Source organism: Maylandia zebra, linkage group LG4, assembly GCF_041146795.1.
Source record: "Maylandia zebra isolate NMK-2024a linkage group LG4, Mzebra_GT3a, whole genome shotgun sequence".
In the NCBI taxonomy this organism is placed as follows: Eukaryota; Metazoa; Chordata; class Actinopteri; order Cichliformes; family Cichlidae; genus Maylandia; species Maylandia zebra.
Window position 1 is genome coordinate 33,671,439 of NC_135170.1, and position 20,846 is coordinate 33,692,284.

General features: G+C 43.4%; 1 protein-coding gene across 1 annotated transcript; it reads left to right on the forward strand.

Annotated features, from left to right (window-relative positions):
- The first annotated feature begins 2,615 nt into the window (after positions 1 to 2,615).
- Positions 2,616 to 20,354, forward strand: foxk2b (forkhead box K2b). Its single transcript, XM_004556379.6, has 9 exons — positions 2,616 to 3,093; positions 12,666 to 12,860; positions 13,952 to 14,105; positions 15,145 to 15,291; positions 15,388 to 15,581; positions 15,675 to 15,877; positions 15,985 to 16,230; positions 17,895 to 18,095; positions 18,740 to 20,354. Exons 1-9 carry the CDS (start codon positions 2,813 to 2,815, stop codon positions 18,940 to 18,942), a joined length of 1,824 nt encoding a protein of 607 aa, XP_004556436.1. The 5' UTR covers positions 2,616 to 2,812; the 3' UTR covers positions 18,943 to 20,354.
- Positions 20,355 to 20,846: the final 492 nt, after the last annotated feature.

Genomic DNA, 20,846 nt, shown 5'->3' on the forward strand with positions numbered 1-20,846 from the left:
GCACGAGTAAAAGTTCCTGAGCACCTTGGAGGGCAGTTGGAAGTCTCTCAAGCGTCTGAGGTGGTAGAGACGCTGTCGGGCCTTTTTCACCACGGTGTTGATGTGACAGGACCATGACAGGTCCTGCGTGATGTGAACTCCGAGGTATTTGAAGCTGTCCACTCTCTCCACTGGGCACTCGTTGATGACGGGGGTCTGGTAGTTCCTCTCCTGCTTAGTGCTGAAGTCCACTATCAGCTCCTTTGTCTTACTGACGTTTAGAAGGAGGTTGTTCCTCTGGCACCAGTTCTCCAGATTCCTAATCTCCTTCAGGTAGGCCGTCTCGTTGTTATCAGAGATCAGGCCCACCACGACGGTGTCGTCAGCAAACTTGATGATGGTGGTGGAGCTGGTAGTGGCCACACAGTCATATGTGTACAAAGAGTACAGCAGGGGGCTCAGAACACACCCTGGGGGGCTCCAGTGCTGAGAGTGGTGGAGGCTGAGACCTTCTTCCTGTTTTTACTTTTGTTACTCCTGTCCCAGACACATCTGGCCAATCAGCAGACTGAATACTCAAATGTGGTCTGCGGTGATGCATGTTGGTTCACTTGGAGTTCAATTCCATTTTTCTCTGTGTGAAAACAAACCACACCACAGGGGGGAAAAAGCTACAAATTAAAAAGAAATCATCGACTGATTTGGACCAGAGTAAACAAACTATAGGTGTGAAAACACCCAAAGGCTCAGTCACAAAAAACAGGAAGGCATGCAAACATCTACACGGGCCCTCTCACTCACAGTCCAGTGATGAAAATGATGTTAAACAGACCCTTGCATACTCACAGGTGTGACAGGTGTCCCCATGCTTGGCCCATTGACAGTCTGAAAGATGGATGTAGCCACTTGGATGTCACCCACTGGTTTGTGGAGGAACCCTGTTGCTGAGCACTTTTGCTGTTGCTGTGTTGGTGTTTTTGAAACTGGAAGTGAGGCGTGACAGCTGGATCTGATTCTGACTGACTGCTACTGATTTTCTTCTACAATTTTCTTTCTGAAAGACAGCGGGTCAGGTTGTAATTGTCTGGGGGCCGGTGCAGGACTTATTTTACGTAGCATTGGTGGCTGCAACTTTAGTGCTGCGATTCATACTGGTTTCAGTGTTGCTTTAGTTTTTTTTTTTCATTGATATATAACAAATCTATCAAACCTCATAAAGGGAGAAATTATGATGAGCATCCAGGCAAGAGGAAAAGATCACAGAGGAGATTCGTGGAGTGAAGGAGAGGGCTGATGTGACAGAGGAGGATGGTGTGAATAGGGTGAGATGGAGGCAGATGATCTGCTGTGAGAACCCCTAAAGAACACAGCCGAAAGAAGAGCAAGAACATAGAAGGTTTTAACGTACAAGTACAGATTACATTGCAAAATAAACAACAACAACAAAGGGAAAAAAAACATAATTGATGCAACTGATGTTGGCATTTGGTGCTATATTTCAATTTTTAAAAAAAATAGACAAAGCATTGGGAGAACGAAGGGTGGACCCAAGCGTACAGCACCACATAAGCCAACAGCTGTAATTTTGTCTCAAGCAACCCTCAAAGTGAGCGACCCAAAGTTTACTTTAGCCTCTTGATGTTCTGTGATATGCCATCCGGGACTAAAGGCTATATTATCAAGTCCACAAAATAAAACTGAATCTTTATTACTGCATAAATGTGGATTTCCAAGCTTTTTCTCCTTCATTCTTGATCATCTGTTTGCTTAAACTGCTGCAGATTCCAGCATTTTCCTTTTGTTAAACTTTCCCAACACTCTGACCAACTGTGTATTCAAACCATTGATATGTTAACTAACCTTGGCTTTACCTCGTGGATGCACCCACAGGCTGTTAACACCTAATTATCACTTTGCACCCGATCAGATGTCTGACAGAGACATTGACTAGTCTCGTGCGAGCCTGTGCCAGCCACTGTTTACAAACAAGTGGCATGCAGATGGAGGGGTCATTCACCTGCAAACCGTTACAGCGCGGGGCTACAAAGCTGCAGCAAACCAAAATGAGGTCTGCCTGTCTGTGATGGCCGCCAGATGTGTGTACTGATTACAAAGCGTAACTATAATCACTTAAAAATATATCTAACCTCATATTACAAAGTAACAAGATGCTGCAAAGGAAGCGTTGCGCAAAACCAGGCGTGGATTCTGTAGTGGAGGAGGAAGAGAAACGGCGCATGGTGGCTTTGCGCTGATACCCCTCGCAGACCGTGCCGAGCTAAATCCTTCAAACTCCCACAATATAAGCGTCAGATTCTCGCCCTGGATCCTCGATTAATCGATTATATCGACGCACACTCGCAGATTATAGATCATCGGTAGAGGGGGTGATTGCTGCGACTGATTGCACGTGTAGACCCATCGATCCGCTCCTTTGCTCGTTTTTCGTCCCCCCGCAGCTTGCAGCTCTCCACCCAGCCATATGGGCCCCTCAACCGACCTTGAATCTGTCCTCGGATTAATTCTCGCGTGTGATTGGTCGGAGACGCGGAACCGCACCAGCTTCCCTGCTCGTGATTGGCTTTTAGCGCTGTCAGTAAAGCCATATCCTCCCCTTGCTCGATTTGGTAGCTAGCCTTTCTCTCGGCGGTGGGTCGGAGCCGCTGTCCCTGGCCTCGCATGTTCCCCTTTAGATTCCTGTTTTGAATTTGATGCCCCTCTTGTAGTTTTGCTTTATTTACACGCGCCTCTGAAGGACCACAGTCGGGCGTCCGTACTCCAGTGCTTTAGTTTCCCCCTGGTATTTTTGGCGTTTAGAGACTTTAACCCGAACATGGCTGTGGTGAGCGGATCGTCTGGGCCGGTTGCCCGGCTCGAGGGCCGTGAATTCGAATACATGATGAAAAAGCGCTCTGTGACCATCGGCCGGAACTCGTCGCAGGGCTCCGTGGACGTGAGCATGGGCCACTCCAGCTTCATCTCGCGGAGGCATCTGGAGATATTCACCGACGACAGCACCGGAGATTTTTACCTGAAATGTCTGGGTAAAAACGGGGTGTTTGTAGACGGAGTGTTCCTCAGACGGGGCGCCCCTCCTCTGCAGCTACCACGAATGTAAGTTACCCCTCTCAGTGAACATGTGGGCTCCCATCTGCAGCAGCCAGGCGGCTAAAGTTAACAACATTGGGTTTATGTAGGCTAGCAGTGGAGTCGACAGCACCACGTGTTTTAGCATGTTAGCAAGAACCCCGCATCCTGTTCCCAATGCCATTTTTCTTTGTTGACATTTTTGTTAGCAGCAGTGTTATTTAGCCGCCTGCCTAACTGCCACATTTCAGCCATAGTTAGCTAGTTAACCTAGTTAGCTAAAAATAATCAACTTAACTCGTAGCTACGGGGACGCTGTTGTTGACATTGAATGGTAGTGGTTTTTTCTCTTTCTGTCACGTGGGCACCCTTAAGCGAGAAATGCATTCTCGTGATACTGTAAACATTCGTCATTTCGGCCATGTCAACACGTTAGTTAGCGGTTAGCTGTAGCCTCCCTGTACTTGTGAATGGAGCTTCTGTTTGACCCCTAAACGTAAACAAACCTGGCGTCCCCGCCCTGTCTGCTCACAGCAGCTCAACCTGCAGGACCTTTGACCTCGGTCCGCACATATGGAGGTCATGACAGCTGTGTGTGCCATCCAACTGTTAAACACGATATTCACGTCTTTTCTGACATACATTGATGTCCTGAGAGGCTGGTTTCCGAGTTGCAGGTTGTAGCCTGCTTCTCGCCATTGTTTAACTATTAGGCTTGATGACGTTGTTTTCTTGTGAAATACTCTATCAGCCAGACCGGGGACAGGTCTGATTGGTACTTCAGTTTGGTTTCTTTGTTCCAGTAAATCCCTGTATGAATGTAGCCCATGTTGTTTATACAGACACACTTACAGGTAATATTTTTTAAGGCATTATTTTTTGGGGGTACTGATTTGGCATTTTCAGAACTGGTGAATTGGCTATGAATTATTAGTAATTATGGAAACTGATAACTGGTATAAGGACTCGATACACATTTCCAGTTAAACCATTCCTCAAAAAAAAATTATATAAAAGTAATATAGCAAGCTTAAAAATAATATTGCCTACAGTCTACTAATATAGAAATGGTAGGATAGGCTAGCCTCCAAATCATAGGTGGAGCCCAGCCTTCACCAAATGTTACTGCAGGAAAGTTCATTATTCTGGATTTCAGTGTAATGGGGAAGCTGTTCAAAAGGAGCGGGGTTGTGGAGCTGCATGGTCACATTGTGATGTTTATTGCAACTTCATTGATAACCGCTACCTTACCTTTAAACACAGCTCTGCTGAATGTGCTATTCTGTGCTCTGGGCTTTTTACCCCTGACATGTACTCATTCTGGCAGATTTGTAGGAGCTACACGGCTGACCAGCCCAGAGTGGGGACAACTGTCTGTTTTTTTGTTTTTGTTTTTTTTTTTCCCTTTCTTTTTTTAAATGCCAAATATTGAAATATATATGCCAAAAACCAGCCCTAGCCAGGAAATAGCCATACCAGTAAATCAATGTTTTAAATGCTCAGTTATGGTTAAAAAAAAAAAAAGTCATTTATTGTTTAATTTAATTGGCCAGTTCCCAAAATGTGCTAGTTTTAACGATCATTCCTTCATTTGTACTGATTCGGTTTTCATAATGGTGTCACTTTATTTTGTCATGTGATTATTTACTTTATTTACATTTTTTTTTCTACTGATGAATGAAATCTAAAATATATATGAATTTTAGAAATGAAGTATTTGAAGACATCACCTCGAAACGTTTCTGATCTGTGAAGAGACCCAACAATTAAAATAAGTAATATTTTAATTACTATCCGAAACTCACCTTCAACATAAATATTTGTTGCTGGACACCCTTTTTAAAATTTCTATACAATAATATATGTAAATCTCTGAAACAATTTGGTAAACTTTGAAAAATATATGTAGAGTATTAATTTTTAATTTTAAAAATTGCAAGTTTGTGAAATGTCTTAAAAATGTGCTGTTTTTAGTGTATTGTATTCAACCCAGATTTTTCCAAACCTTACCTGTGCTGAATACCATCCATACTATAGTCAGTAAAAAACATAATTAGATAAAATTACAACCAAAACTAAAACAAATCAGTTTTAAACAATAAAAACTAGACTGAATTGAGTAAACCCAGTCTGGAAAGCAACTGAAACTAAAGCGAATTTAAAACAAAATGTCAAAATGAAATGATCAGAAAATACAAGACTAAAGAACTTTTAGTGTGATTTTATTTTGGGTGTAATTTCAGCCTTGTAAGAAGAAGAGAGGGAAAACAACGATACATATTTTTCCTTGAACAGAAAGTATTCAGTCAGCCTTTTGCGTGTGATTCGGTTTAAAGAAAGAAAAAAAAACCTCCTGGTTTCCATTTTGCCAAAGCAGTTATCTGGGATTTAAGCGTGCCAGAAAGTGTTTAGTTTATTCACTGCAGTGCCCGGCAATGTCGACAAGCCTGCAAACTTCTGCCAGCTCTGGTCAGACTTTGCACACTGCTCTCAGCTATTGTGCAATATCTCAATATGAAAACACGTTTTACACAACACGGACTTGTTTTGACTTGAAGCAATTTCCAAATTGTCCCTTTGCAGAAAAATCTTTTCTGCAGGCATGTGCTTGAAAGCTGAATACATTTCTGCACTGCTCTTTTTCGGCAGCATACAAATAGGGCTGCCACGATTTGTCGACTATCAAAATCGTCGACGACTAATTTAATAGTCGACGCGTCGTTTGAAACTTTGTACGATCACAAAAGACGCAGGAATAAGTGGCAGGATTTAAGAGTGTAATAACGGACTGAAACAGAAGATGGCAGCATTGCATGTACAAGGATGTCAGCTACCGTTAAACCCCGAAGAAGAAGAAGAAGCAGCTGTGTCCCAGAATTCATAGCGCGGCCCAGCGCAGTTTCCAACAATGGCGGCAGCTAGTTAGTTTTAATGTTACTCTTATTATTCTTTCTGGGTCACAAAATAAACGTTTAACATATTTTCATGGAGAATGTAGCTGTGTAAACCTCAAATATCTGCTCAGTTTATCAGGACACCACATATTTTCAAAAGCGCTCCGACGTTTTCGGAGACATCTGTTACCCACTAGCTCGTTAGCGAGTCGGGGGCTAGGCTCACTAGCGCCGTGAGAACACCGGACTCCCCGCAAATCGTTTTCAAACCCACCGCCGTCTTTCGCTACTCAGGTTAAATATATATGAGTCACTTAGATAACTTAAAATGTTATTGTTTGGCTTTTTTTTTTAGTATTTTATTTGTTCCTGAGTAAATCAGTTTGTCTGAGATTAAAGTTATAGTTTTTACACAGCTGAATAAACGTCAAGCAGACAGCTGATTATCAGAAGTGTGAGATGCTCCAGAATATACTCCGGTGTCCTGTTATATTTTAGATAGCAAGGAGTTTATTAAACTTCACCGAAACAATCTGCAAATTTCATTAAAATGTAATAAACTATCATCTTGTCTTTATTTTTAGTTAGCACAGACCTTAAACACTTAAAGCTGTAAGCTAATGATAGTTATATAAGAGCAGATGCTGCTGGTGCAATAAGCTGTAGTTTTACGTCCAATGGATGATGATCTGATTAGTCGACTAATCGCAAAAATAATCGGTGACTAGTCGACTATCAAAATAATCGTTTGTGGCAGCCCTACATACAAACATCAGTGCATTCCCAAATGTAAAAGGCCTACAAGGATCAAGGAAGGAACAGCAGGGGTGTCAAATTCTCATATTGATCAGGCCAACTGTGAGCTTATAATCGCGGTTAATACGACTTCCATGAATGGAACACCACCCAGCTCGTGCTCACGTGTTTTAAAAGTAACCTTCATGTCACAGAAGACCCTTAAAAGAGCCTCGCTGCCCACGATAAGACGGGTGTAGCTGAGGAAGCAGATTGACAGCATGAGAGAACTCGTAGAGCCGCGGCTCAGGGGACAGGTCGGTTGTATTCCAGGGATTCCTTTTTGGTGATGTAAACGGAGTGAACAAAAAAGCAACAGCCTTCCCTTTCCCATCCTCCCTCCCCCTTCCCTGTCCTCTCCCACACCCCAAAATTCACTCCAAGTTGGTGCTCTTCCTGTCTTCTTTTGTTTACATTCTCTTGTGCAGGCTGGGTGGGGGTGAACATCAAGCGAAAGTCTTCAGCGAAACCAGCTTTGTTTGTTGCCGTCCTCACAGCTTAGCAGCGTAGCAACTGAGCATTTGGAGTTGAAGCCTCATTATTCACACAGAGGAAAATGAGGAAAAAAAGGCTTCTGTGATTGCATGTTAGAAGGGGGGTGTTGGATACCGTAAACAGCTTTCCCCTCTCTGAGCCTCATTCAGACTGTGAAAATGGATATTAGAGTAGCCGAGGTGATTAGCACTTGTTACTTTGTGTCTTGCAAACAATGTCATTTTGTTACCTCTGAAATTAGGCCACCTCTGATCATTTCAAACAACACAGAAATGTTTGATATTTTTCTAATCTGTTTATTTAGTCATGAGCAGAAATGACAGATTGATTCTGATTGGATGTTAACGTTTTTGTTCATTACCTAAAATTCTTCGGAACATATTTGAAACTTACCTGCTGGTCCTTAAAGTTTATGTCACTACTGTGTCTGTGACTGGCAGCAGTTTGTCTGGTAAATGTGACGATGTGTTAAATCCTCTCAGCATAGTGTTTGTGGCCTGCGTTCATCCTTTTTTGAAACTCTGTAATTTTACTTGTGAATCAAGAGTGAAGTAGCCCCTGTCATCACAGTCCATACCTTGTACAGCGTCTGGGTTCATTCAGTGCACTTCAGAATCTTAACTGCACGTCGCTGGAAGCTGATGATAAATGCGTCTGTCGAATGCTAATTGGTTGACATGTGGGCAGGAAGGGAATGGGAGGACTGTGGGGCGGAAGTTTCCGAGATCAAAAAATACAGAATGAAAAGCACAGACAGTGGCTGCAGTGAACATTTGAAATTCAGCTCTTTTATTTTTTTTATACAGTAGCTTCGCTCTTCTCCACGGCTGGCTGATGGACCAACAACAGCACAAGTACGAGAGGCCCACCGACTGGTTGTTCCACATACTTTGCTCGCTGCTTCCATCTCTGCAGGTACACGGCCCATCCCCCGACTGCTAACAGATAGCAAACGCAGTAACCCTGCTGAACTTAAATTCCTCGTAAGCCAACTTTCATCAGATTGGTTACCCTTAGCAAGCAAAAAATATGAACAGCAGGTAGGTGGGGGTTTCGATTCGGGCAGCCAGAGCTGTCATCATATTAGTGATAACCCTCACTAACATCATACAGAGCTAAAAGTAGGACAAAAGTTCATTTTTGGCTCCAACAAATAGTAAGCACATTGACATTGGCGGCAATTTCTGTTAGCATCCACAACTGGAGCAGTCTCAATGTATGACAGGGGGAAAAAAACATTAATGGTTCCATTAATGTATAAATGCTGTTATAGCGCCATGGAAACCTGTTGTTATGTGGTCAATGTTAGTGCTGTGGAACTAGGTCAAAGTTCAGAGTCCGGCTGGATTTACACTTCTGCGGGAAATCTGTCCCAACTTGTTGTTGTTACCAGGTCCTCGTAACCTTACATCACAACTGTTAAGTTATTGTTGCGTGGAAATTACAGCGTAGGGTTAAAAGGAGTTTCGGGCTACAACTTAGATTCCTTGCTGCTGCATAAATTATGTGACTGACAAACTTTCCCGACACGTGCCATGTACGCTAGCTGCGTGTTGCTAGTTTTTCTACTGCTACACTTTTAAAGTTGTGCACCGCGATTATTAACAACAAACACTGGTTGCTTGGTTAGAGGCTTCAAGACCTCCTTAACATGTTTGCTTAACTTCACCCCCCAACTGGTCGCGGGAGATGACCGCCCCTCCCTGAGTCTCGCTGTGCCAGATGATTCTTCCTGTTAAACGGGAGTTTTGCCTTCCCACTGTCGCATAGTGCTTGCTCATAGGGAGTCATTTGATTGTTGGGGTTTTCTCTGTGTTATTGAAGGGTCTTTACCTTACAATATAACCCACTGAGCTGATGTTGTTGGAATTTTGTGCTGTAAATATCATCAAATTGAATTGAACTTTGGTCAAACAGTACCTTAAAAATACTCCCACTGTAAATTAAGACATTTGTTAAATTATCAAAATGGTTTCCTTCTATACTACTGCTACTTTCTGACCGTTGATTAACCAGCTGATTAATGGCCTACCTGTGCAGTATAGAAAGCAGAATAAGTATCATATATATTTCAAAATGCAGCAGTGTTCATTGACAGCAGGATGGTGTGCAGCGAAGACAAAGCAACCAAATTATTTTTAAGATTTTATGATTTACTGATATATTTAGATTTCATTGTTCCCACCCTGTCAGTTGCTACTCGCTGAAAGTGTCTGATGTTTATTTAAGGATCTTCTATATCTTTAACAGATCTACAGGGAAGGCACAACCCTTCCTGGAAAGGGTGCATGAATAATCAAAGCGTCCCCCCTCACCTCACCAGCCAGGCTCCAAAAAGTGTTTCAGTCTCCTCCTGTTAGCGACAAAGCTAATTTGAGATGTAGGTGTCGAGGATAGAGTTCTCTCAGCAGATGCCAGCTCAGTGAGGGCCTGGCAGAAAAAACCCTGCTGTGCCTGGCAGACTTCAGCTAAGTAAAATGTGTCCCTGCACGGTCTCCAGGGCGTCAGGCAGCCATTTAGAAGAGTTCTTTCTAATCAGACTGTGACTGCTGCGAGACCTCCTCCTCGACTCTTTCCCTTCATCTCCTCTCGTGTACGGCAGCCGTGAAGCTGCTGTCAAATCCAGAATCGTTTCATTAAAAACATCCACTTGAAATCTTAGTTTCTAAGATTTTTTTTTTTTTTTTTTTTTTTTTTTTGCACGAACTTGAGCGTCAGTCATAACTTCACGTTCATAGATTGGATTAATAGTAACTGCAAGGTTTTATATTTGTCTGTCTTTTCCTTGCTTAGGTGGTTGCATTGTTTTCAGTCAGAACGCAGCTTAATGGTGTATTTATTTCCTGACCGAGTGTTGGACCGCTTCCCATCCAGTGTGTTCTTAGTCTTACTTCCCTTATTTTCCAATTTCTGTGTCAGTGAAATTGTCTTTTCTTCTTCTTTCGTCCTTCATAGCTGCTACAAATCACAAATGAAAAATTTTCAATGCAGGTGTTAGGCAACAGCCAGCCGGTTGGTGAAACTGAGGTAATCCTGGGCCTCGGTGAGGCCTGCGGTTCATCCGCCGACTGAAACGGCTTGTTTTAGCTCCTCTTTTTAATCACTCGCTTGTGATTAAGCTGCCCCTCGAAAAAAGATTTGAACAGTGGGTGAGTGGGGCTTCTGTGCTCACAGAGCTGTCTGACAGGGAGCCGTTTGGGTCTCATTGGGATTTCTTGTACATATGTTGAGACTTGGTAATGTCCAGTTGGTGCATCTGGTCGCTTGAGTTCAGAACCAACTTTTAAGAATCAATAACAGAGTTGAGCAACACAGTGGCCTTACCTATAGAGATTTCCCTCATGTATCGAAGACGTGCCTATTAGGCGACTGGTGAGGCTGTTGGCCATTGATGTAAGTTAATGTATGGTTTAAATGTGACTTGTAATCTTAAGCACTAAATACATCTGAATACATTACTCTTGTTGCATTAACCAGGCAGGTGTGTGTTTGTGATGGGCTGAAATGAATTGGACAAAATTTAATACGTTATTATAAAAAATGGGATCTACTGCAGGTGCCACTCCTGAACTAGATAAAGACTGAATGAACCAACAGCAAGAGAGCCTAACTGTGATACCACAGTTTCAATAATAAAACTTCAGTCTTTTGTTGAACACTGAACGGTTTCCCAAAACGCCTGATTACTCCTCGGATGATGTTCAGCAGTATAGGGACGGATGTTGAAAAGATTGTATTGATGCCATGTCTTTATCAGTTCTGGATAACTGGTGTAACTGTTTGTATTTTTATTAGTTTTTTGAGGTGCGTAAAAGCCCCGCTGCCACGATCAAAGGAATTGGCAGCCTTTGATTCCCATGGACTGGACCATCAGCAAAAGCAACGTTGTTATTATATATGTATTTTTGTAATAATGAAAAGAGCAGCGACAACCTCGTTCACTAAGAGAAAAACGGAACATGTAGCAGATCTAACCTAGAATCGAAGAGACCACAGTCGATTGAACACTTCCTCATTTGACGATGCACCAACAACAATTTCTGCATTTCCTGCAGCGAGTTGGAAGGCAATCTGGGAAAATAAATGAAGGCTGCAAGGAAGCTGGATAAAACAGATGAGTGAATTAAGTCCCACACTGTTTGCATATTACATGTGGCTGATGTGACGGTCTTAAATAACTTCCTGAGCTATAACTGCTGGGATTTTAATTAATAATTACCCGTCCAATATTTAGTTTTGTTTTATGAAGCAGGCTTTCGTGTGTGCTGTGCAAACTGTGATTTTCATGATAGTCACTGTATGGCTGTATAAGGCGTATCCTCAGAGTTCTCGGAGGATCTCAGCCCATTCATTGTTGTCAACTCTTACACTCACAACTTCTTTTTTTTCCCCCCCAGACAGTTTGAGGGTCAATGACATGCTCATTCCTTTCCTGTTCCAGCAGCACTCTATAACATTAGTCCCTCTTGTTCTTCATATGCAGTTTTGTATACGTTGTGTAACTGTTTATGTAAACCAACACTCAGTATTTCTGTTTATCCTGTAGTTTAAAATAAAAAATCTGAAAATGAGTAAACAGCTGTGAGATCCACAGCTGTTGGGATTTCTTTAGATCTCCTATATCCGCCAGTCTAAAATTCACAACCTCTGGACCACACCTGTCTGAATCTTTGAACTCCTGCTGCTGCATCATGTATACAATCACACACTCAGCTGTGCAGTCTGCCTGTACAAACCTTTGTGAAAGACGGGGTCACGCTAAAGAGTTTGCTGAATTTGAGTGTGGTACTGCAATAGGATGCTGCTGTTGCAACAAGTCTGTTAAATTTCTTCACTCTTAAATTTTTTCTCTTTGCAACAATAAAGCTCAGAGTTGATCGTGGAATGTCTGAGGACCAACGCAACTCCACCAGCACTCTGACTCTATAAGCGCAGAGCTCCAATCCTCCGCCGGCATCGGCACAAAAACTGTGCTGGGAGCTTCATGGCTTCATGGCGTGTGGCTGTTCGTGCTGCATCAAAGTCATTGAGCAACAGATGAATTGTTAAATGACAAAGTTTCTTCTTTTTTTTTCCACTTATTTCTTACAAGTTAAGGAATCGCATTGACAGATTTCTTTCATTTGCTACAGCAACATTTCCCAATCATGTTTGTAAAAGAATTTGAAAATATTGAAGACTTACTGTTGTAATTGTGCTTCTTCTTATGTTGTGATCTCTGCGATTCAATGTGCAGTTAAAACTTCTGTTCATTGACAGACGTTGGCGTGCTTTATGTGTAAATGAGTTTGAGCGCTGAATAATACCTCACAAACCTCTAAACCAAGAATGTCAGAGGTTCATGTCACCTGTGAATTACAGTTTTCATTGACAGCTGCTGAGTTTTTAAAATTCTGTGGGTTCCCTGTTTTGCAGGTGCACGTTCAGGTTCCCCAGCACAAACATCAAGATCGCATTTACAGCCCTGTCCAGCGGGAAGAAAGTGAAGCGAGAGGCGCCCGAGTCCCCCGTGAAGCCAGTGCAGCCCCAGATCTCCCCGCTGACCATCAACATTCCAGAAAACATTGCTCACCTAATGAGTCCTCTGCCATCGCCTACTGGCACCATTAGGTATTCATTACTGGAAATGATGTATTCAGCAGTAGATGTGGGATTGAAGTCTGAATTTATTTTTTTTTAAATGGCTTAAATATGCAAATTCTAATGTGCCTCACAGGTGAATGCTGGGTATTTAACCAGAGTGCATATTGCATAGATTTATGCAGGAGAGAGGCGTGTTAATAAGAGAACCCTGAATTTAAATGTGGGAGAATTCAAAAAAATGTGTTTTTAAAAAAAACTATGAGTTGACCCGACACAGGCAACGATGGAAAAGAGTTAAAACTGGGACAAACTCTCTTACGTGTAAACAAACTTGTATGTTTGTATGTACTAGAATTATTTTAATAAGCAAAAATCAATATTCAGTCAATTTAACTGAAGATTACATTAGTGGCTGATCCTGGATCAGTGCACAGGGTTATAGAACGCTCTCCCACGCTGCCTTAGTTTACCTTAAGGTGTCAGCTGACCTCGACATGTTCACTGTATATTGATCAGCTTAAGCTTAGTCCTCCAGCCACAGGGCTCGGAGAGGAAAGCGGATCCATCTCTCACACTCAGATCCTCTCAGCCAGATGGCTGCTTTCTTCTGACATGTACGCCATCTGTAAAATGTAAACATCAGTGTTCTGCTGTTAAGAAACAAACATTTAGACCGACGCTCGAGGCAGCAGGTGCTGTATATGCAGGGGTCGTGAGGCAGTGCATTTTTGTTTGGTGCACCCGCATCTCCAGAGCCAGACATGAAATATGCAAATCATCCTTTACATTAGGCCTGTTCGCCCCCTGGTTTTTCACACTGTTCACCAGATAATTAGACTTGATTAAGGTTTTAAAGCTGCGCTGCTTTAGGCCTGATTGTGGTGATTGCAGTGTTCCCGTGCGATCTGGGTGGTAGAGCGATTTGCATAGATGTCGTCGGAAAGCGTGTCACTGCAGCAAAGACTGCGGATGAGCAGAGCCAGCGAATGTAGTGACACCATTTCTGAAAAATACCAGGCGCTTATGTTGAGGTTTAATCCAAACATAATGTTGGCTGTTTATGCTTCAGCATAAAATCTCCTGGCAGCTGACTGTCCTCTTTTGTTTTGTTGCTGCAGTGCTGCTAATTCCTGCCCCTCCAGCCCTCGGGGTGCGGGCTCCTCAGGCTACAGGATGGGTGGTCGCATGGTCAGCTCTGCAGAACTGCAGCTCATAAACGACAACTCCCAGCCTGAGAACGATAAAGAGGCCTCTGGAGGGGACAGTCCCAAGGTGAGAATTCCCAGCCCGCTCCAAACTTCAGCCTTGCTCCAACATTTAATCACTTATTTCACTTTCCTGCGTCACACTTCACTTCAGACTATGTAACTCATTCCTTGCTAGATATCTTTTATGGATAACATGCAATAGGGCATGAATATGATTCTTGAAATATAAAATTATAATCCTTTAACTCAAAATGCAAATTATTATTGATGTTCACTGACTTGTGTATGTGTGATGTGTGGTGATTTATAGTGAAACAGCTTGAAACAACCTTTTTATTAACCTGATGGCATCTGAATGCCTCCTGGTTCGACCCTGAATTAGTATGCGAGTGTATAACCTGCGATGCACAGTTCGTGCTGGCCTGCAGGCTCTCTGCGGATGCCCCCACGGGATCAACCGTTAGACTTGAAGCCAACAACCAACTGTTGCATGCCTCTGAAAGCAGATGGTGAGAGTGATAAAGGCAGCTGCTGGCAGCCATTAACAGTCCTTCTACAGGTTCACCTATTAACACCTGATGAGTTTAACTTCTGACCAAAGATTCTCTTTTGGTCATCTCAGCTGCACTAAATGGTGACGAGCTTTTAATTTACAGCTTTTAAAGCCGCTGCTGTAAAAGAAGCAAACATGAATGTAAAGGTGGAAACTAAGATGAAGACGCTGTGACGGTCAGATTAATGAGATTGAAGCATTTGTCTCCTTTTCTCCTCCTCCTTCTTTTTCTTCTCCTCCTCCTCCCTCTCTCTCCTTCTCCTCCTTCTCCTTGTCCTCCTCGGGGCTTTTGTCAAACATTACCAGCAGCTGAGGTTATTTTGCAGCCTGCAGCTGTCTCTAGTCTAGTTTCTTGCATACCTTCAGCATCGGAGCTGAAATCTATCACGACGCTCCGTCGCTGTGGGAAAAGTGACGCATGTCTGAATGACAGTCACTTTAGGAGAACCAGCAGTGTTATGTATTCATGTCTGTTGAAAGCTTGCTTCATGTGCGCTGCACAGGTAATTTGCTCTGGTGTCTAAATCTGCGTCCTGTCCCTTCCCCACAGGACGACTCCAAACCTCCGTACTCCTATGCACAGCTGATAGTCCAGGCCATAACGCTGGCTCCGGACAAGCAGCTCACACTAAATGGAATTTACAATCACATCACAAAGAACTATCCTTACTACAGGACGGCAGATAAGGGCTGGCAGGTGCGTTTCTTTGCCTCAGTGTACAGATTCCTCAGAGACGGTCACACACGTGACCTCAGTCATCAATAAGTAACTCGAGACTGTTCTCTGTTGCAGAACTCGATCCGTCACAATCTGTCTCTGAACCGTTATTTTATCAAAGTGGCACGGTCGCAGGAGGAGCCCGGCAAAGGTTCATTCTGGAGGATAGACCCGTCCTCGGAGGCCAAGCTCATCGAGCAGGCCTTCAGGAAACGAAGGCCGCGGGGCGTCCCCTGCTTCAGGACCCCACATGGACCCCTCTCTTCCAGGTTTGGCTGCATCCTCCCGTGACAAATTTAATGGTACATTTTAGCGGACGTGGTGTGATTTTTCTCATTCCAACAACTCCTTCTGACTCTCAGGAGTGCCCCGGCATCTCCCAATCACTCAGGGGTGCTCTCTGCGCACTCCAGCGGTGTCCAGACCCCTGACAGCCTTTCCCGAGAGGGCTCCCCAGTTCCCCTGGAGCTGGAGACTTCCTCTGCTCCCACCCCAGTGTCCACCACAGCAGTCCAGCCCAAACTGGCAGTGATCAAGGAAGCACGCTTTGCACAAAACACACCAGGTGTGAGACGACGCTTTGCGCCACACATACTGACTGCGCGACTCTTTTCTGTTTCTTGTTCGATGTGTTAAAACTTCTGTGCACCTCGATTTTTTTTGCTGTGCCAGGCTCGCCTGTTAACAACCAGCCGGTACTCATAGCAGTCCAGCGTCAGTTACCTCAAACCATCAAGCCAGTGACTTACACCATGGCCTCCCCAGTGAGCACCAGCACCTCCCAGCCCACTGTCCAGACTGTCCACGTCCTGCAGCAGATCCCCGCAGGGTCGCTCAGCCCCGCCACTGTCATCGCCCAGCCAGCCACCATCATCAAGAGCGAGACGCAGGAGAATGGAGAGCACACAGAGGTCAAAGGTGAGCCAGCAGCTAGGGCATTAAATTCTCTACAAGGAGTGTTTTGGCTTTGAATTTTGTCAGAGTGAAATGTTTGGCTTCTAACCCTGCTTCAATTCTTCACCATATTACCTTAATCCAAGACTTGGGGATGGTTTCCCGAAGAGAGATTTTCCTTCTAACCATGTAAAATAAAGATTTCCTTCATCAGTATTAATAACTGTTGTTAATTTATTACTAATTTAAAGAAGATTTTGGCGAAATATTGACCTATAATGAAAAGATGAGCAGCGAAGGAGGTGCCAGACTTCAAACAAGACATGGGCGCCATTTTTACTAGCTTGTAGCATTCCTACAACAAGGGACACCCCACTGTGCTCTGTGGGCCCGAAGATGCCGAGGGTCACCGTGATTAGCCACATTGAATCTTTTTAACTAATTAATAGGCTGGATAATTTAGTGGCTTTGCTCTTAAACTTTTATTCTTCCACAACTCAGAAACAAAGTCATGATTAAAAATATGATGGACTAATATAAGCGACCAATATTTAGACGGTTCATGAAGTTGTGTTTAATTTGAGACCCTTTAATCTGCAGGGTTATCTCATTATCAACAGCTAAAGGCTCTGATTTCATGTTGATCCAGTTCCAGCAGTTTCTAACACGCGCTTTCATTTTTAGCTCATCCAGTCAAAGGATTGAGCTCATGTCATGGCAAAGTGTCCATCTGTTTGTTCATTTTGGCTAGTTGTGCAACACAGTCAGTCAATGACAAGAGAATCTAAAGTAAAGGAAGATTTGCATTAACCTGCGATGGAAGGAGGTAAAGTTTAAGTCTCTACACAGACTTGTACTGTGCAACAAAATGAGTAATCATAATAAAATGACATGAAATTAAAGGAGTTAGTAGCAGAACCAAGTTTAAAAGACTAACTCTTTCCACAGGAAGACATTTGAGCCCCGCTGTAGCCTTAATAACGAGTTTTGATACCTCAGTAGTTTCTGGGTTTTTCCATGGTTAGCTGCAGAGACCACCATCACTGACCTCTGATGCAAACACACTCGCGTTGTTCTATAAGCACGTCTGATATGTGACAAACTCAACTTCAAGGGTTACTCCCAGTCTGCTTCCAAGAGCTAAAGAGTTTAGCATCTCAACCAGAAGCTTGGAAATTCGACAATCTTGTATTTATTTTCTGTGACAATATTTCTTGAACCAGACTTCACGTCTTCCAAAGTTTCACTTGGTTAAAAGAAGCAGCTTTTAAAACAGTCATTCAGCTGCTGCTGCCATTCATGGTCGCAGTATTTTTGAATGCATCAACTTTGTGATCCAATTAGAAAATTTCTCAAAAATGTGACAGTCTAATCTGAGATTCTGCCTTTTTTTAAACTTTGACAGTTGTTTGAAGTCACATGATCAAACGTGTCATGTTAAGAAAGGTTGGGGGGGGAAGCCCCAGGATTTGGCACAGCTTCATGAAAGTCACCTCGGTGTTGTTCTGAAAACATTTCGCTGTTTGCTGTACCCCAAACACCGAGCGCCTCAGCAGATCTGATCGCTTGCACTCGGTGTTTGTTTGGTGTCACACAACTGACTGAGCCCTGCTCATACCTCATTCTAACACTTGTGATGAGTTTCCACCACTAAAGCCGGTGTTTGTGTTTGTGTTCCTCATCCTCAGTCAAAGTAGAGACGGTTCCTACCATCACCTCTATAGGTCCCTCCAGTCGGATCATCCAGAGCTCCCAAGCAGCCACCCCCCTGCAGACTGTTACCATAGTTCAGCAGGCCCCCATGGGTCAACACCAGCTGCCTGTTAAGGCCATCACACAGAATGGCACCCATAGCATCACCACTGCCATCCAGGGACCCTCCAGCTCAGGTGAGACACAGGAACACTTAGCAGGGACATCAAGGCTGGTTCAAGTCGAGATGTTTTAGATGCTTAGATGGAACTGAGACATTATTGCTTTTACGTCTGGTGGTGTATGGGGTATGAAGCTTAGAAACAAGCATGCTCTCTTGTTGCTTTTGGTGTAATGTGCCAGAATAGCCACTAAACATTTAAGCAACTATTCTTTTCCTTCTGGATTTTGACATCTGGATGTTAGAGGACAAAATAAAAAAATAAACTAACGCTTATTTTACTGAAACCTGTTAAATCATCTTTATAAACACGACCACAGCATCTAGAGGGAGAGATCCCTAGTGAGGCCTCCAATCAGAATAAAGCATGCTACAGGGGAGGGGGAAGTGGGCTGGCTTTCACAAAGGCTAATAAATGAGAACTATTTTGAACAAACCACACAAATTGAAGTTAAACACGAGATCCAGCAGCAGCGTCGCCACAGAGAATTTTTCTGCCTCCTCTGGATCTGAAAAGGTTTTTGGTGTGCTCACTTGCGGCAGCTGATCCAAACCACACATCCCACAGGCCTTCTGCTTCTAGATGTTATTGAACCACAGCTCAACAGTGAAGTGTTTCCTCTTTTAACCCTCGTCTTCCTGCTTGTTTCCCCCAAACAGCCTCAGCTGTGGCAAGCCCCCTCCACTTGCTGGCGGCCCACGCCTCCGCCTCGGCCTCCCTCCCCACCAAGCGGCAGAACGGGGACCAGCCTGCCGAGCAGCCGGAAGCCAAGCGCAGCAAGTCTGAAGAAGAGCCTGCCCCGGCCGGCGCACCAGATTCAGTCTCGTCGGCAGCTAACGACCAAGGCAGCCAACCCAACTAGTTCGTTTCCACACGCAGCGCGCCACCACCACCACTCGCTCCCCCTCCTAATCCACAGTTTCTCTCTCTCTCTCTCGTCCTCGTTGTTAGTTTTGTTTCTCCTCCTCCTCCTACCACAGCCGCCCGAGGTGCCAAACGGAGAAGATTCTGTTCCTTTTCATTTTGGATAATCTTGTTTTACACCATCAAAGATTAACTAAAAAAAATTGTCTGCCCCTTTAAAGACTGGAATGTGGGTTGAGAAGAAAATATAGGAATGGGACAAAGGTGAACTTGTAGGTGTCCCACCCCCCTGAGCCCCTGAAACTGGAGAGTGACTGAAGCGAGACCACAGGAAGCCTTAACAACAATTAACACTTAAGAGCTGACCTTTGACCTCAAGTGATCCCACTAGGAGAGGCCCTGACTCGGCTCAGGCTGGATGCTGCCTTTCTGCCGCGTCTACCTCAGAGCGGATCGGAGACTCCAGCAGCCAACAGAGAACATCTCTCCCCACTGACCCGTCGGGAAGCGTGACGTGACCAACCAAGCGGCGAGCGCGATGAGCATTCAGTGGTTAGATTTAAAAAATGAATTTAAATTAGACTTTCAGAAAGGGATCAACTCGGAGCCAATATTCCTGAAACTCTGGCAGCTAGCCTCTCATGATACTGACCTTCCTTAATTGCAGCTGTACGTAGATATGCAGTATTTTGTTGTTCAAAATGTGGAGCGTAGGGTCTTTGTTTTTGTTTTGTTTTTTTAAACTGTGTTTTCACTTACCTAGAAGAGAAATAATTTAATTAAAGGAAGCGTACAAAACGGTGAGGTCGGTGACATTTCGGTAACCAAGATAGAAATCTCACTTTCGGTTTTGTTCTTTTTTTTTTTAATTTTTAATTTTTTTTTTTTTTTCCTGTTCAGTGAAACAGTAACTTTTTTTCATAAACTTTATTTCCCTCGTTCTGACATATCCGTATGAAATTGCTTCATTACGCCTACATATTTTAATACGTGCACAGATAACCGATATAAGCATATGAAATCTCCTTGTGTAGTTCCAGATGTTGACCTTGCATGTGTCCGACAACAGATGTTGTTAAATGTAAATTGAAGAGGAAAAAAAAAAGACTGCTTTGTCCCAACCAGACCTGCACTTAATTGAATGTTTGTGTTTTATTTTCCCTTTTGTTTTTTGTTTTCTGTTTCTCCTCACACCCGCCGCCGCCTCCTCCTCCTCCTCCTCCTGGTCCTTCCCGGCTGTGTTGACGTTGTGGTGTTGGCTAACCCCGCCCAACCCCCCCTTTTGCTTAATTAACTTTTGCTCTGTTCTGGTGAACCAGCGAGTCTTTTTCCTTTTTATTTTTTATTTTTATTTTTTTTCTTCCTGATTGTACATGTTTCAACCAACAGTAAAAGGAAACAAAAATGTTTGTTCTGCTTCAGTGGAGAAATGCTTTTTTTTTTTTTTTTTTTTTTTTTTTTAAATAAATTAATTTAACGTCCTTTTTTTTTCCCCCCCTTATCTTTTGCTTCCGTGGTGCATCTATATAGTGTGTGTGGTTCTTTTCCCCTTTCAGTAAATGGTAAACAATGTGGTTATAGTTCCACTCCTCCACCAGGGGGCAGCATTGGAACATCTTTAAATATGTCAGCTGGTGAGAAAAGCATGTTTATCATGTTCTCTAACATATTAGTGCTCAGTTGGTGACCTCATAAGTCTTGAGCCACTCCTCCTTTTTTGTTGTTTTTATGTTAAGAAAACGGGGAAATAGGTTCTAACATCCATTGAAAAACAATATAAGACAAAAATCAAGTTGTTCATTTGACCAAATTAATTCTCCACAGCACCACAACTCTTTCAGACAGCTTCCTTGTAATTTAAGTACTCATAAGGAATAGCTCTCCAGGCTTCACTGACATTCA

Coding starts and splice junctions, on each gene's coding strand:
- foxk2b (XM_004556379.6), top strand. CDS start 2,813: ATGGCTGTGGTGAGCGGATCGTCTGGGCCGGTTGCCCGGCTCGAGGGC. Junction 15,292..15,387: donor CGGCAGATAAGGGCTGGCAG/GTGCGTTTCTTT, acceptor TCTCTGTTGCAG/AACTCGATCCGTCACAATCT. Junction 16,231..17,894: donor AGAGCACACAGAGGTCAAAG/GTGAGCCAGCAG, acceptor CCTCATCCTCAG/TCAAAGTAGAGACGGTTCCT.